Source organism: Pelophylax lessonae (assembly GCF_965119305.1).
Source record: "Pelophylax lessonae genome assembly, chromosome: 6".
Classification (NCBI taxonomy): Eukaryota; Metazoa; Chordata; class Amphibia; order Anura; family Ranidae; genus Pelophylax; species Pelophylax lessonae.
The window spans coordinates 279,211,558-279,227,837 of record NC_138773.1 but is presented as its reverse complement, the minus strand read 5'-3'; the positions used below and the strand labels follow the sequence as shown (position 1 = coordinate 279,227,837).

The 16,280-nt window shown below is 40.3% G+C and overlaps 1 protein-coding gene across 3 annotated transcripts in view; it reads right to left on the bottom strand.

The window, feature by feature from the left end:
• Positions 1–16,280, bottom strand: part of CACNB4 (calcium voltage-gated channel auxiliary subunit beta 4) — a 302,149-nt gene that overhangs the window by 30,718 nt on the left and 255,151 nt on the right. For all 3 annotated transcript variants that reach the window (XM_082261118.1, XM_082261119.1, XM_082261120.1), the window contains 2 exons: positions 8,683–8,741; positions 2,824–2,933 (listed from right to left, as the gene is read on the bottom strand). In XM_082261118.1, coding sequence (XP_082117244.1) covers positions 2,824–2,933; positions 8,683–8,741 — 169 coding nt within the window. The remainder of the gene's footprint in view (positions 1–2,823; positions 2,934–8,682; positions 8,742–16,280) is intronic.

Here is a 16,280-nt window from a genome sequence, read left to right as displayed (position 1 = left end):
AATTTCTATTTTTTTAACCTTAAGCATTTTACCTTTATTGTTTAGAATTTATTTTTTTTAGTATCACATCAGCTAAAAATACCCCCGGGACAGTCAGGGCTAGTACATTCCACAATGGATAGCCTCTGAACTGTCCCGGGTCGCACTTACCTGTAAGAAGAAATACTTACCTTGAAAATTTCTTCTCCAGCGCTGCCATCTCAGGTGTGTGCAGCTGAAGCCGCAGCGTCCCTCTTCGTGTCCTCTTCCGTGACGTCGGAGTCCCACAATGCACTGCACCGGCCCCGCTCGTCACTTCCGATGCAGGCGCGGCATCCCTGCACAGCTTCTGGGCATGCTCAGAAGCTGTATAGCAGTGAATACCGTGCCTGCGCCGGAAGTGACGAGCGGGGCCGGTGCAGGCGCATTGATTCCTGGGAGCGATGACGTCCAGCTCTCGGGAGTCATCGCAAACCGGAAGAGACGGCGCGGGCCGCAGAGGGAGGAAGTGGAAGGAAGGTGAGTATATTTTCTTCTATAATAAGGTAAGTGACCAAAAAAAAAAATCGCCAGTATCCATTTCTTTTTCAGGTTCCCCTTAGCAAGCGGATGGCCCAAAATCAATTTTATCGATTTTGAGGCTGGAACTCCGCTTTAAGGCTCTATTCACACAACTTTTTTCAGGCTATTTTTCAGGCATTTTGTTGGGCTTTTTTCAGGCGTTTTTTGCAGGTGTTTGGAGGCAGGCATCTACTGTAACAAAAACGCTTGTAATCTGCCAAAAAAGTGCTCATGTACTTTTTTGAGCTTCAGTTGTTTTGCTTCAGGCGACAAAACCCTCATATGTGAACAGGGGCCGTTGAAATGAATAGGATTTTGCTTGTTGGGCGTTTTGAGACTTTAGAGATGAGCTTTTTACTTTCTGAAAAACACTCATGTGTGAACAGCGCCTTAACCACTTGCCGACTGCCTAACGCCGATTTACGTCGGCAGTCAGCCCCTCACAGGCAAAGCGGCGTAGGTCTACGTCGCTAGCCTGTGAGGCTCCAGGGAGCGAGCGCGCGCTGCCGGAGGTGCGCTCCCGCACGTTCACGGAACCCCCCGCGCGTGTGCCCGGCGGACCCGATGTCCGGCGGGCACTCGCGATCGTCCGTTACAGCGGGAGAAAGGCAGACAGCTAAAGTAAACACAGCCGCCTGTCATTCTCCCCTGTGTAAGAATGGAGATCATACGGTTCTGCTATGTAGGACCGTTGATCTCTGTTCTTACACATCAAGCCACATCCAATCACAGTTAGAAACACGCCCCTAGGGACACACATAACCCCTCTCTCTCAAATAAAGTTAACCCCTTCCCTGCCAGTGTCATTTTACAGTAACAGTTCATATGTATAGCACTGATTACTGTAGTAATGTCACTGGTAACCCCAAAAGTGTCAAAAATGTCAGTCAAGGGTCCGATCTGTCCGCCGCAATGTCGCAGTCCCGCAAAAAAAATTGCAGATCGCCGCCATTACTCGTTAAAAAAAAAAACAACAAAATGACAAAAATCCTTCCCTTAGTTAGTAAACGCAATAACTTTTGTGCAAACCAATCAAAATTCGCTTTTTGCGATTTTTTTTCACCAAACATATGTAGCATAAAACAAATTGGCCTAAAATGTTAAAAAATTTAGATTTTTACATTTTTTTGGGGAATGTGAAAAAAATTGTTATTTTTGCAAAATTTACGCACTTTTTTTGTTTATAGCGCATGCTCAAAAAATTGCACAGGTGATCAAATACCACCAAAAGAAAGCTCGGTTTGTGGGGGAAAAAAAGGACGTCAAATTCGCTTAGGTACAGCGTCGCACGACCGCGCAATTGTCCGTTAAAGTCACACAGTGCCGAATCGCAAAATAGGCCCTGGTCAGGAAGGGGGTAAAATCTTCCGGGGCTTAAGTGGTTAAAAAATAAATAAATAAATAAACTAAAAAAACACAAAAAAACTCAACTATCATTTCAATTGTAAATATCTTTGCAATGCTTTTTACCAGAAACACAATTCTAGTGTCATTACACACAGGACAAGTATAAAATAACATTTATATTTTATCTACAATAATACAAAGGCTTCACTCTCATATGTCCTCTGTATGAACACACAATATTAAGCCTGTTCTCACAATGCACAAAATTGCTTCTTTTTTTTTTTATGAGGGCGCAGCTTATTCTGAATGGGCTTGCTGTGCCCGTGTTTCCAGCAAGAAAAAGGTGCATGCTCTTTTTAAAAAACACAGCCCCAGGTAAATCGCATGGTCGCAGAGAAATGCGCTGCGGACTGACATGCGTGATGGTGCTATTCAGAATAAATGGCAGCACCAAGCGTCTCATAAAAGCAGTGTAATTTGGTTTCGGGTGGTTGCGGAAGCCGGAACAAGTGCGATTCCTGCACCTGCAACCAGCCTGCCGGCAAGTGTGGCCCGAGCCTAAGGGATGCACATTTATTTGGTACCATGGACAACACTGTGCCAGTTGAACATTTGCTACCAAGTTTTACTTATGAGACACTTGTTTTCTCTCTAAAAAGTGATGCTTTATGGTTGGTATTTTCTATATTCTGGCACGCTTATCTTGTGTGATGTTTGTGCAATGCTCCTAGGCCTAGATATCTAAATTAAGAAGACTGGAGACAGCCATATGGGTTGTCCCAAGTAGCCAATCTAATTCCAGATCTCATTTCTCATACAGATTGGAAAATGAAAGCTTACACCTAAAGAATTATCATTGGCAACACAGATTTTTCCTTGCTCTAGTTTTTATAAATTATTCTCAGTATATTTTTTATTTGCTGTAAAGGGTCTTACCTAAACTGGATCTGGTGTTGGAGCGTTCAATTATAGCTCTCCTGGTTGGATTATTTAACACGGACCTCTTGGCGAGAGAAATGTCAGCCGTCACCCTTGTGATAGATATCCTAAAAACGAGGAAACAGAACCGTATTAAACATGTTCACTGAGGATTATTATATTTGTAATTTGTGCACAGCAAAGTGAAATCCTTTTAACTTGGACGGTAGCTTATATCTAAGGCTGCATTCACACTTGAGTGTAGCGTTTTACCGCGGTTTTTACTGCGATTTTCAGGCGTTTTTTTCAGGCATTTTTGGAGGCAGGCATTGACATCTATCAAAAACGCTGGTAATCAGCCCAAAAAGAAGCTCATGTACTTTTTTCAGCTACAGGCGTTTTGCAAAACGCTCAGATGTGAACAGGGGCCATTTAAATGAATGGGGTTTTACTTGTTGGACGTTTTGGAACGTTTTTTTTTTAGCGTTTTTGGAGCTGAAAAATACTCAAAAACGCCCAGGTGTGAATGGAGCCTAAGTAATTTCTGGTAAAAAGGCCAGTATCTACCTATAAAATCTTGTTTTTTTTCTTCACAGCCGATTCTATCAGTGCCCTACAGTCTATACAACTCCTCTATTCATAAGACAGAGACTTCCATATTTTGAGCATGTAGGCATCGAAGTCTACTCGCTCAAGAAGAGGATTATGAACACTTCCAGGCAAAGCGCTTAGCCCCGATGACCATGAATTTTTGAAGGTGGTCAGATGTGTATATATAAAAAAGGGAGAAGAGCAGCGCCTAAGTAATTATAAAATTGTCAGTGATAATCACAGTCCCAATAAAAAGTCCATGAAGGAGGTAATCAATGAATTTAGTCCACACACCAGTGAGTCAGATGGAAAAGCGAATCACCAACCACCAAGTGAAAATAAGATGAGCTGCTTACCAGATGGTGTTGACCCTCAAATTATAGAGAGGTCATCACCAGCGGAGATCATATGGATATAGCTGGGTCATCTTCGCTGGTGATGACCTCTCTATAATTTGAGGGTCAACACCATCTGGTAAGCAGCTCATCTTATTTTTACTTGGTGGTTGGTGATTCATTTTTCCATCTGATTTACTGGTGTGTGGACTAAATCTATTTGATTACCTCCTTCGTGGACTTTTTATTGGGACTGTGACTATCATTGACAATTTTATAGTTAGTTAGGTGTGGTGTATACAGAGCTATTCAGGACCTGAACCCTCCGATCTCCATAGACTAACTATGTAACTATATATGACTCTCTAACAGGTCCCGGCAACTCCCTGTACAGAATCACTCAGACTACGGAGGAGTAGACTCCATCCAATCATACGGTTGATGGACTTTTGTTTGCATCAGAAGAGGTTTTCTCCTAATACAATGCAAAAGAAGCAGGAAGAAGGTCAAATCAATGATATTCCGGATGGTTGAGCACAGACATGGCCATAAGAGTGATCTACTGCTCAACTTAACTAGCATGTAGGCTATAGACAGGTCTGTGACGTCCAGCAGAATCTCAAGACTGGCTAAACAGAATTACAAATCCTTTGACAGGTAAAACAGCTTACATTTTGGACTCAGTGTTAATTTTGGCAGCAAATTTCAATTTAGTTTTAGTCTTAGTCTTAGGACTAAAATGGCATTTTAGTTTTAGTCCCATTTTAGTCTTCTGCAAGTGTTTTAGTTTTAGTCGTATTTAGTCGACTAAAACTCCAGTACATTTTACTATGTCCTACGTCCTACATTTTAGTCGAGTAACACTAATTTTAGTCATCTATAATCGACTGGGTGTAGTTCAATTGTAATTTGTAATGCATTATTTAAGCATTTCTCTACAATTTCCAAACTCATTATATACTACTGCTGGTCCTGGAGTGAAAAATCTAATATGTTATTATTTATGGTATTAAGCTTTGAGCATGCACCAGTGTTAATTTTGGCAGCAAATTTCCATTTAGTTATAGTCTTTTGACTAAAATGCCATTTTAGTTTTTGTCGTATTTTAGTCTTAAGACTAAAATGCCATTTTGGTTTTAGTCATATTTTAGTTATCTGAATTGTTTTAGTTTTAGTCGTATTTTAGTCGACTAAAATTGTGTTAATTTAGTAGACAAAAACGTTTTAGTCGGTTTTAGTCGACGAAATTAACACTGGTTGGACTATATCAACTTTCCATTTTCGCTGCTTGCCTGGGGTTTAGTTGCAGATGACCTTGAAATGCTGTTATATTGATTAATAACGCTTTGCTTTTACTTACCGCTACCTCATTATAATCCTTTGATGGCTTTAATGTTACATTGCTACAAGCACTGCATTACATAGAACATGTGCATGGTGCAGGAAGATGCTCATTATGGGAGATTTCAATCTTCCAGATATAAACTGGAAAACCAAAATAGCAAGTTCTACCAGGAGTACAGATATTCTAAATTCCCTACTGGGGTTGTCTCTGCAACAAGTGGTTGAGGAGCCAACCCGGAGGGAGGCCATTTTGGATCTGGTATTCACAAATGGGGATTCGGTATATGATGTCATTGTAGGCGAAACCTTGGGATCTAGTGATCACCAGTCAGTGTGGTTTAATATAAGAACTGTGAAAGAGTCACACCACACAAAAACAAAAGTTTTAGATTTTAGAAAAACAGACTTTTCAAAAATGAAATTAGTCATAAATGAGTCCTTATCAGACTGGAACGGATTACATGGAGTCCAGGAGAAATGGGACTACTTAAAAGGTGCATTATTGAAGGCAACAGAAAATTGCATTAGACTTGTCAGTAAAAGCAAAAAAAGGAAGAGACCACTGTGGTACTCAGCAGAAGTGGCCCAAATCATTAAAAATAAAAAGCTAGCATTTTGTAATTATAAAAAAACCCAGAGCAATGAAGATAAGGAAATCTACAAGATTAGGCAGAAAGAGGCCAAGCAAGTTATAAGAACTTCTAAAGCGCAGGCAGAAGAAAAACTAGCTCAGTCTATGAAAAAGGGGGATAAGACATTCTTCAGATATATAAATGAAAAAAGGAAATTAAAACAAGGAATAACTAAATTAAAAACAAAGGACGGAAGGTATGTAGAAGAAAATAAAGGGCTAGCTGACTGCCTTAATGAATACTTCTGTTCAGTTTTTACAGAAGAAAAAGAAGGAGAAGGACCTCCACTTGAAAGGATGACTAATGAATCATTTGATGCATGTGTCTTTACAGAGGAAGACATTCTAAGATTGCTGTCTAAAGTGAAGACAAATAAGTCACAGGGTCCTGATGGGATACACCCAAGATTATTAAAAGAGCTTAGTGGTGAGCTGGCAAAACCATTAACAGATCTATTTAACCAATCATTAGTAACAGGAGTCGTCCCGGAAGACTGGAAATTGGCAAATGTCGTGCCCATTCACAAGAAAGGTAGTAGGGAGGAATCGAGCAACTATAGACCAGTGAGTCTGACATCAATAGTAGGCAAATTAATGGAAACCCTATTAAAGGATAGGATTGTGGAACATCTTAAATCCCATGGATTGCAAGATGAAAAACAACATGGGTTTACTTCAGGGAGATCATGTCAAACAAATCTTATAGATTTTTTTGACTGGGTGACTAAAATAATAGACGGTGGAGGTGCAGTAGACATTGCATATCTAGATTTTAGTAAGGCTTTTGACACTGTCCCACATAGAAGACTTATCAATAAACTGCAGTCATTGAGCATGGACTCCCATATTGTTGAGTGGATTAGGCAGTGGCTGAGTGACAGACAACAGAGGGTTGTAGTCAATGGAGAACATTCAGAACAAGGTCATGTTACCAGTGGGGTACCTCAGGGATCTGTACTGGGACCAATTTTGTTTAATATCTTCATAAGTGATATTGCAAAAGGCCTCGATGGTAAGGTTTGTCTTTTTGCTGATGACACAAAGATATGTAACAGGGTTGATGTTCCTGGAGGGAAACGCCAAATGGAAAAGGATTTAGGAAAACTAGAAGAATGGTCAGAACTCTGGCAACTGAAATTTAATGTGGATAAGTGCAAGATAATGCACCTGGGGCGTAAAAACCCAAGGGCAGAATATAGAATATTTGACACAGTCCTGACCTCAGTATCTGAGGAAAGGGATTTAGGAGTAATTATTTCAGAAGACTTAAAGGTGGGAAGACAATGTAATAGAGCAGCACGAAATGCCAGCAGAATGCTTGGATGTATAGGGAGAGGTATAAGCAGTAGAAAGAGAGAAGTGCTTATGCCGCTGTACAGAACACTGGTGAGACCTCACTTGGAGTATTGTGCGCAGTACTGGAGGCCATATCTCCAGAAGGATATAGATACTCTAGAGAGAGTTCAGAGAAGAGCTACTAAACTAGTACATGGATTGCAGGAAAAAACTTACCAGGAAAGGATAAAGGACCTTAACATGTATAGCTTGGAAGAAAGAAGAGACAGAGGGGATATGATAGAAACATTTAAATACATAAAGGGAATCAACTCGGTAAAGGAGGAGAGCATATTTAAAAGAAGAAAAACTACCACAAGAGGACACAGTTTTAAATTAGAGGGGCAAAGGTTTAAAAGTAATATGAGGAAGTATTACTTTACTGAGAGAGTAGTGGATGCATGGAATAACCTTCCTGCAGAAGTGGTAGCTGCAAATACAGTGAAGGAGTTTAAGCATGCATGGGATAGGCATAAGGCTATCCTTCATACAAGATAGGGCCAGGGACTATTCATAGGATTCAGATATATTGGGCAGACTAGATGGGCCAAATGGTTCTTATCTGCCGACACATTCTATGTTTCTATGTTTCTATGTTTCTATGCGCATAGTGACTTCTATTGTCTCTTGGCACATGTGTGATCTCTGCCTGGCCATATGCTGTCTAAACACCTACCCCACCTAACACCAGAGCGTGAAATATAACACAATCAGAGCTACAGCTGGGAGATAATGCAAATCTGAATATGTGTTAATCACCTTTGCTTTGCCCCTTCTATCCCATTCAGCCATGCAACGCTGCTACTTCTTGATGTGACATTTCAGCTAGGATGTTAAGGATGATGGAAATTTCACATGAAGAACATCAGCTAATTTAAATATAGCATCAGTAATTGTTTAGTGAATGTCAGAGATGTATAGTAACTAAGTAGAACTACTTCACTACTGTACTTAAGTACCGAAAGGCGGTATCTGTACTTTCCTAGAGTAGAATTTTTTTCTCCTACTTCCACTTTTACTTCACTACATTTTTTCAATGATTTCAATACTTCTACTCCGATATTTTTTTTTTTTGTGCTGCATAGTTACTCATTACTATTATAAAAATGACCACTGCCAGAACAGTAGATGGCAGGTTTCATGAAGCTCAAAACATGTGTATTATCAGCGCATACAAAAATAAATGCTACTGTATGTATAAATAAAAGCTGCATTTGAAATAATAAAAAACAATATGATGTTCAAACTTTTGACTTCTTTCTTTAATAACTACATAAGACAGTACTTGTACTTTTACTTTCAGTACTTGAGTAGCAATTTTTTTTCAAAACTACTGGTACTTTTACTTTCAGTACTTGAGTAGTAAAATATTTAAAAAAAACTACTTGCAATACTTAAGTACAAAAAATGTTGAATACTTTAGTACTTCTACTGAAGTCACTTTTTGATCGAGCACTTCCACTTCTACTCAAGTCACTTTTTGATCGAGCACTTGTACTTTTACTCAAGTATGGGTTTCGAGTACTTTATACAACTCTGGTGAATGTACAAAAAAAGAAACACTTTATTTTTTTTATAATACAAGTACACAGTACTGAGAAAAGGATCCATGTACTGTATGTGGCTTTTGCTTGCCCTCACCTCCCATCAAACCTGTGCTTCAGGAAGTCAAAAAGTGCTTTCTGCATCATGTCCGTCACCTTCCAAGATGAGAAGAGGTTGGAAAGAAGATTGGAGAGGAGAGAAAAAAGTGAACAGGTTGTGAAAGAAGGGAAAGAATTAAAAGAGAAGAGGTCTAGAATCAGAAATTGCACTCCAGACTAAGGCCTCATGCACACTGGACGTTTTTACAACTGCTCCTAGGAGCATCTAGCTGTTTTTTCCTGTCTCTAAATGCCCCTCCATGTTAGCCTAGGTGTCCATGCACACATAGGCTTTTAGCAGTGTTTAGTGGCAGGAGCTTTTAGAGCAGTGGTTCTTAACCTTGTTGGAGGTACTGAACCCCATCAGTTTCATATGCGCATTCACCGAACCCTTCTTAATTGGAAAAATAAAATATGATTTTTTCGAATTCAAAACATAGGTATATATTTAGGTCTATATTCATTATACATAGGTGCACAAAATGAACAAAACCATTAAAGAACAAAACCATTAAGAACAAAGAACAAAACCATTAAAACATGATTTTCACACAAAAACATAATAATAAATATTTACTGCAAATCAGTGTGACTTGGGGGTGTCAGGAGGGCACACACTGAGGGAGGGGGGGGGGTTTGGGAAGGCATACCATGGGGTGTCAGGAGGGCACACACTGGGGGGGGAGGTGTTGGAAGGGCATACCATGGGGTATCAGGAGGGCACACACTTGGGGGGAGGTGTTGGGAGGGCATACCATGGGGTATCAGGAAGGCACACACCAGGGGGCATTCACAATGCTTTATTGAGCTAAATGAAAAGGACATGCATTTCCATTTTTTCAGCTAACAGCACCTCTATGCTGAGCTGCAGTAACTCAGCAGACTTAGCATAGAGGTGCTTGTAAACAAACCCACCATGTACAGCTAGCTGAGCCTACCTCCAGGAACATTCACTCGGCTCCCTCTGCTCAGCTGCTCACACTTCCCTCTTCCAGGCGGGCGCGATCTCCGTGGTCAGGTACATCCCCATCCCGCCCACTCAAGCAGCAAGCAGCAAGCAGCATGCAGGAGATAGGCTGGAAACCTGCTGGGGGAGGTACAGGGGGCGGAGCGTCAAGTGTCTATGTCTAATGGCTGTGAGTTGTCCCGACCGCAGCTCTGATTTCCCGGGGTGCGTTCGGCCTCACAATCAGTAATATTTTCTCGGGGGGATGAGCGGGGCGTGTCATCACGAATCATATGAGTCGGTGTGTGTCTTGACCCCCGCCGAACCCGCGAGACTGACTCACCGAACCCCTGGGGTTCGATCGAACCCAGGTTAAGAACCACTGCTTTAGAGGCTTCTAGGGGCAGAAAAAAAAACAACCCCAGCCAGTGCATCCAGAGTTAGGGCAGAAAAAAAGCTTGACGCTACTAAAAGTTGACAAACGCGCCTAAACACTAGTGCTTCAGCATTAGTTAATTTCAATGGGCAGAATAAATTATTTATTCTGGCCAATAAAATGAATTAACGTGCAACAGCTTGACACCTGTAAAAGCTCCTAAAAGCTTTATACACTTTTACAAGCATCAGGCATTTTTTCTGCAAAAATGCTGCAGGCTTTTAGCAGAGTTAAAAAAAACAACCTGTGTGCATGAGGCCTAAAGCTAGCCATTCAATTAGGGCTCATGAACACACAGACTAGGTTGACTGCCGCTTGTGGGAAAACGCGGCAAAATTGTGGAGATTCAAAGGTCAAAGCGTTCCTATCCTGAATGCGATTCTTTAGCGTTTAGGGGAGGGAGATTGAACCTCCCCTAACTGCAGCAGCTTTTTTAAACTCTTGTAAAAGCCCATATAAGCATGGACACATAGGCTTCAAGACTGCATTCACCCCTTGGCGTTTTGAATCGCGGGCAGATTTCCCACAATTCTGCCCAATTATAGCGCTGAGGTGTGAATGACAAATCGCAGAATGCACACCTGCAGCGCTTGAAGCATGTCATCCAAAAGTAGCTCCTGAACTTTTTTTGGGTGACAAGCTTTGCACGACGCGGGTTGCCGCAATTTCACTGTGATTAATCCCCATGACAATCGCAGCATAACCTCCCTGTGATTTTAGGTGCCATTCAAATGAATGGCATCTCAAATGTGCGTTTTGAGATTGTCATTCACACTTCAGCGTTTTGAAATCGCGGGCAAAATCTAACCTCGACTCAAAACGCCAAGGTGTGAAAGCAGTCTTAAGGAGTTGAGTTTAGGAGTTTTGGCAAAACAAATGCCCAAAGCTCCCAAACTCAAGTTTAGAAGCTGTAGTGTACATGAGCCCTTAGCATTAGAACCATTCATACGTATTTCTGAAAAATTGTTTGTCAGGGCATTGAATGAAATATTTTGTTGGATTACCATACTGAATGTTTTACATTTTTATCATTCAATTTTGGAATGTGCAGAAGATGTAATGTTTGTCTATGCATGTGATCTTATTAGCCACTACCTGGAGGTACCACAGATAAACAGGTTATTTCTATTATTTTATACCTCTAAATGAAATAATCATGCAAAACAAAGTTTAATATTTATAAATATATTTCATATTTATACGTAGATTCTAAATATACAAAGTCCATGAGGTTATAGGAATATACTGAATATATAGCAAAAATATTTGCGTATACTTAAACCTACATATACTGTAAATACTGTACATAATTGTATACAGTAAAACCTTGGTTTGAGAGTAACTTGGTTTGAGAGCGCTTTGCAAGACAAGCAAATTTTTAAAATAAATTTTGACTTGATATACAAGCGATGTCTTGATATACAAGTAGCGTCATGTATAAAAAAGAAGAGAGGAGCCTCTAAAGTGTAGCAATATGGTTACATTTAATGAAGGTTCAATATTTAGCAACTCACATGGTTGATGATTAAAATAGGCACATCTAAGTATGCAGGCATCTGGGGTAAAGCTGTCCACATAGACCATCCTCTGCACAGCAATCTTCATCATCCCTTCCCTGCTGCACTCCACAAGTGATTCAAAGCCTCACTTTCAGATCACTCTACTGCAGGCTATTCTTCCCGGTCACGATTGCAGACTGACAGTGGTGAGAGTCAGTGGTTCAGAAGATGGTCTATGTGGACAGCTTAACCCCGGATGCCTGCATACTTAGGTGTGCCTATTTTAATCATCAACCATTTGAGTTGCTAAATGTTGAACCTTCATTATTAAATGTAACCATATTGCTACACTTAGAGGCCCCTCTCATCTCTCTTATTTTCTGTAGCTCTGCTAGATTTTGCTTCTAATCCCCTTGGGAAGGCTGCATATTGTGGATGGACATTTTATGGTTACACAACCTATCACATTGCTATAATCTTTGTATATAGACTATAAACTGAAGGACTTGTGGAACGAATCATCTGAGTTTCCATTATTTCTTATGGGGAAATGTGCTTTGATATAAGAGTGCTTTGGATTACAAGCATGTTTCCAGAACGAATTATGCTCGCAATCCAAGGTTTTACTGTACACTGTATAATATATATATACAATAGATAGATAGATAGATAGATAGATAGATAGATAGATAGATAGAGATATATATATATATATATATATATATATATATATATATATATATAAATATATATATATATATATATATATATATATATATATATATATATATATATTTTTAATTACACAAACTTTTGTTTGCATGACAGTAACTTTTTTCTGAAGGAGGACCATATTCATTGTCAGAATTTTAGTTCATTTAGATGTTCACCCTTCTTTCAACTAAGTTTAACAATCCACATATGTGTTTGCTGATCCTTCCCAGGGCTCTGAGAGCAATCCATTATCACCCACAAATATATCTCATAGGCTTCTTGTATCTGTGTTGGAGAAGGTTGTCCAGAATCTCTTCATTCTTTCTGATGAACTACAATGTAGATAAACTGTATTCTATTTAGCTGTGAAAGGGAATCTATTTTGTATTTTTTTGTAAAAGATAGCAGTTTTTAGTTACTGTAACATTTATCTGAAAGAAAGGGTTAGAATGTTGCATTTTTTGCTTGCTGGCTGTTCTATATTTTGAATATCGTCATGGCTAGAATAATAGAATACTGTATATTAACATTGTATAATAAAAGGGCTGATACCTGATGCGATGGTATTTAGTACCCGCACGCATTGCAAAATTTTCACCCTCCTACTCTGCAGCATGCTTTCGGGGTTGCCTGGAGACGGGCACACACTTGCACATTTGGTGGACTTGTCCATTGGTGCAAAAGTTTTGGCAGGCCGTCTTCGAAATCCTCTCCACCCTGATGGACGTTCCGATCTCGTCTGACCCCCTACTGGCTCTCTTGAATGTAAAACCGGATAATGTGTCCAAATTCCGCCACAAACTGTTCCTACAGGTCACAACAGCGGCTAAACAAACCATTGCGAAAGCGTGGAAATCCCCACACCTGCCGTTGACTGAAGTGAAACACCAAATCACCAACGCTATGATTCACGCCAAAATCGATGTTGTTTTGACAGATACAGTCGAGAAGTATGATAGAATCTGGCAACCTTGGGTTGACAATTTTCTTCCCCCCAATTTTGATAGCTCCCTACTGCTGCCCTGAACCAAACCTGGGGACCCAAAACCCCCACTCCTTATGTACTGGCCCCCCCCCGGCGATCCTTCCCCCTCTTTCTACCCCTCCCCCTTTTTTATCCTTGTTCCCTCTTGTTACCCCCTTCTCCCTGTCCCTCCCCCTCCCTGCTGCCTTCCTTCTGCATACATATGTTGTAGCACGTACAACGTCTGAGTTTAATCTACCTTGTCATTTTAACTACAGTTTACAGGTTACCCGTTCGACTTGTTTCCTCAGTCTGACTGACTGTAGCCCATGTTTTTCCTGTTTGGTAGATACCCGTGAGGTTCCTCTCCTCCCCCTGCCTCTTCCCACGCGATACGGTAGACTTGGGCAATGTTCCCTTTTAGTTTAACAATTGGTTGGTTTTGCCTCCCCACCTCGGCACAGTGTGCTCCCTATATGGGGTGCCGGTGGGTTGGTGCTACCAATCACTAATCTCTCGTAACCACCCATTTTACCGCCCCTTGTCTATTAACCCTCACGAAATGCTGTAGTTACTGTTATTGGTCATGCTCTGTTACCAAGCTCTGTTTACATTACCTTGCATTGTTCTGCATGTCAAACGTTGTTACTCACTTTCATTATTCAATAAAATACTTGAAACAGAAAAGGGCTGATACCCTGTCTGCCCAATAACCCGGCTGGTTTCATCATTGTTGCAGAACAGTTTTTGCATTTACCCACTTTGCTGAGGTCGGTTCGGACTCATAAAAGGTCTGTTCGATAATAACAAAGAATTCCAAAAAATAATAATGGAATTACATGTAACTAACGCTTTTTCTTTAACACTGTTCTTGTTCCTTTATTTTACTGTTTTAATTTTGTAAATATGCTTTATATACTGTACAAAACATCAATAAAAATGTATTTTTCTATATATATTTGATGGGGAATAAAGAAATGTTCCAGCCATTGCCTGAAAAGGAGGAATAGTCCTCTTATTTTGGAATATTTGATAGCAAATTCATTCTGTTTTAAGAAGACTTTACTGTGCTACATTCTGATTCCATTGGGGGAATTTTTAATTCCTTATCATTAACCACTTGCCGACCGCCCACAGTATATTTACTGCGGCAGTCAGCCCCGTACAGGGAAAGTGACGTAGTACTACGTCGCTAGCCTGAGAGCCTCTAGGAGGCGAGCGCGCGGCTCAGGAGGCGCGCTCCCACCCCCGCTCGTTCCCTAACATGTCAGCGCGTGTGACCGGCGGACCCGATGTCTGCCGGTCACTCGCGATCTCCCAGTGCAGAGGGAGAAAGGCAGGCGGCTAATGTAAACAAAGCCACCTGTCATTCTCCCTGGTATAACTGCAGAGATCATACGATCCTGCTATGTAGGATCGTATGTCTCTGTGGTTACATCACTAGCCACACCCCTTTACAGTTAGAAGCACGCCCCTAGGGAATACACTTAACCCCTGCATCACCAATAAAGTTAACCCCTTCGCTGCCAGTGTCATTTTTACAGTAACAGTGCATATGTATAGCACTGATTACTGTAGTAATGTCACTGGTACCCCCAAAAGTGTCAAAAATGTCAATCAAGGGTTCGATCTGTCCGCCGCAATGTCGCAGTCTCGCAAAAAAAAAAACGCAGATCACCGCCATTACTCGTTAAAACAATAAAAATGACAAAAATCTTTCCCTTAGTTAGTAAACGCAATAACTTTTGCGCAAACCAATCAAAATACACTTATTGCGATTTTTTTACCAACATATGTAGCAGAAAACAAATTGGCCTAAAATGTTAAAAAAAATTGATTTTTACATTTTGGGGGGGGTTTCATATAAAAAAAGGTGAAAAATATTATTTTTTCAAAATTGTCGCTCTTTTTTTGTTTATAACGCAAAAAGTATAAATCGCACAGGTGATCAAATACCACCAAAAGAAAGCTCTGTTTATGGGAAAAAAAGGACGTCAATTTCATTTGGGTACAGTGTCGCACGTCCGTGCAATTGTCCGTTAAAATCACGCAGTGCAAAATAGGGCCTGGTCTTTGGGCAGCCAAATCCCCCGGGGCTTAAGTGGTTAAAACCTGTATGGATATACCATCCTGTTGGTGTCCCAACAGCTATGATTTCCATATACTGCACTGTTGGTGGCCAAAAAAAAGCATGAAACAGCTGTATGTAGTTTGGAGTAAGTGGCTCTATAATATTGGGCTATATTTATACTATACACCAGAGGTTATGGATGTGCATCTGGCTAATTGTACATAAAGGAATGATTTGCAAGGCTCCGCCCAATGTTCTAAAATTGGGAATAATTTTCTTATTTCTGTTTTTCTATTTTTGTTATGGAATGACACATTTGAATACCTTATATTCTAAGAAGGCTTTATATAGACGTATTTGCTGTAATGTATATTGTGTTTTTTTGGTAACAGCCACTTAGAAAGAGGATTCTGTTACCCCCAAAATGCGCTGGATTTCAACACATAGTATAAGATGAAAATTTATACCAAACCATTTGTCCTTTTTGCACTCCTTTTTTCTTCATCTCAAATTTTTACTCAAACTCCCTCGTTGGGTAGAGGGAAAGCCTATGCCAACACTTCTACATTTTTCCACATCATTAGGACCTAAGATGTTTCTCGGATCCAGCACCACTACTGACCAAACCCATCTGCAGATATAGGGCCCTCTACATGCAGGGTTATAATAAAATAAGCAGCATTCCTCATTACATCTCTAGTCTATCTCACAATTGGGCAGCATGGAGAAGCAAGAAGTATTTTTCATTTTCTTCCCCTTGGCACTTTTCTTTCATTAAATATTTCCACCTTGTTATGATATAAAGGTATTTACACCTTTTACTGACATTAAAAATATACCCAAAAATAACATTTTCATAATCCCAGTGAAAAATAATCCTAATTAGATGCGGTTATTGGCAAAGTTACAGTTACAGAAGCTCCAGTCCCAGAAGCCGACTTGTTAGTGGAAACGCGTCGGAGGGAG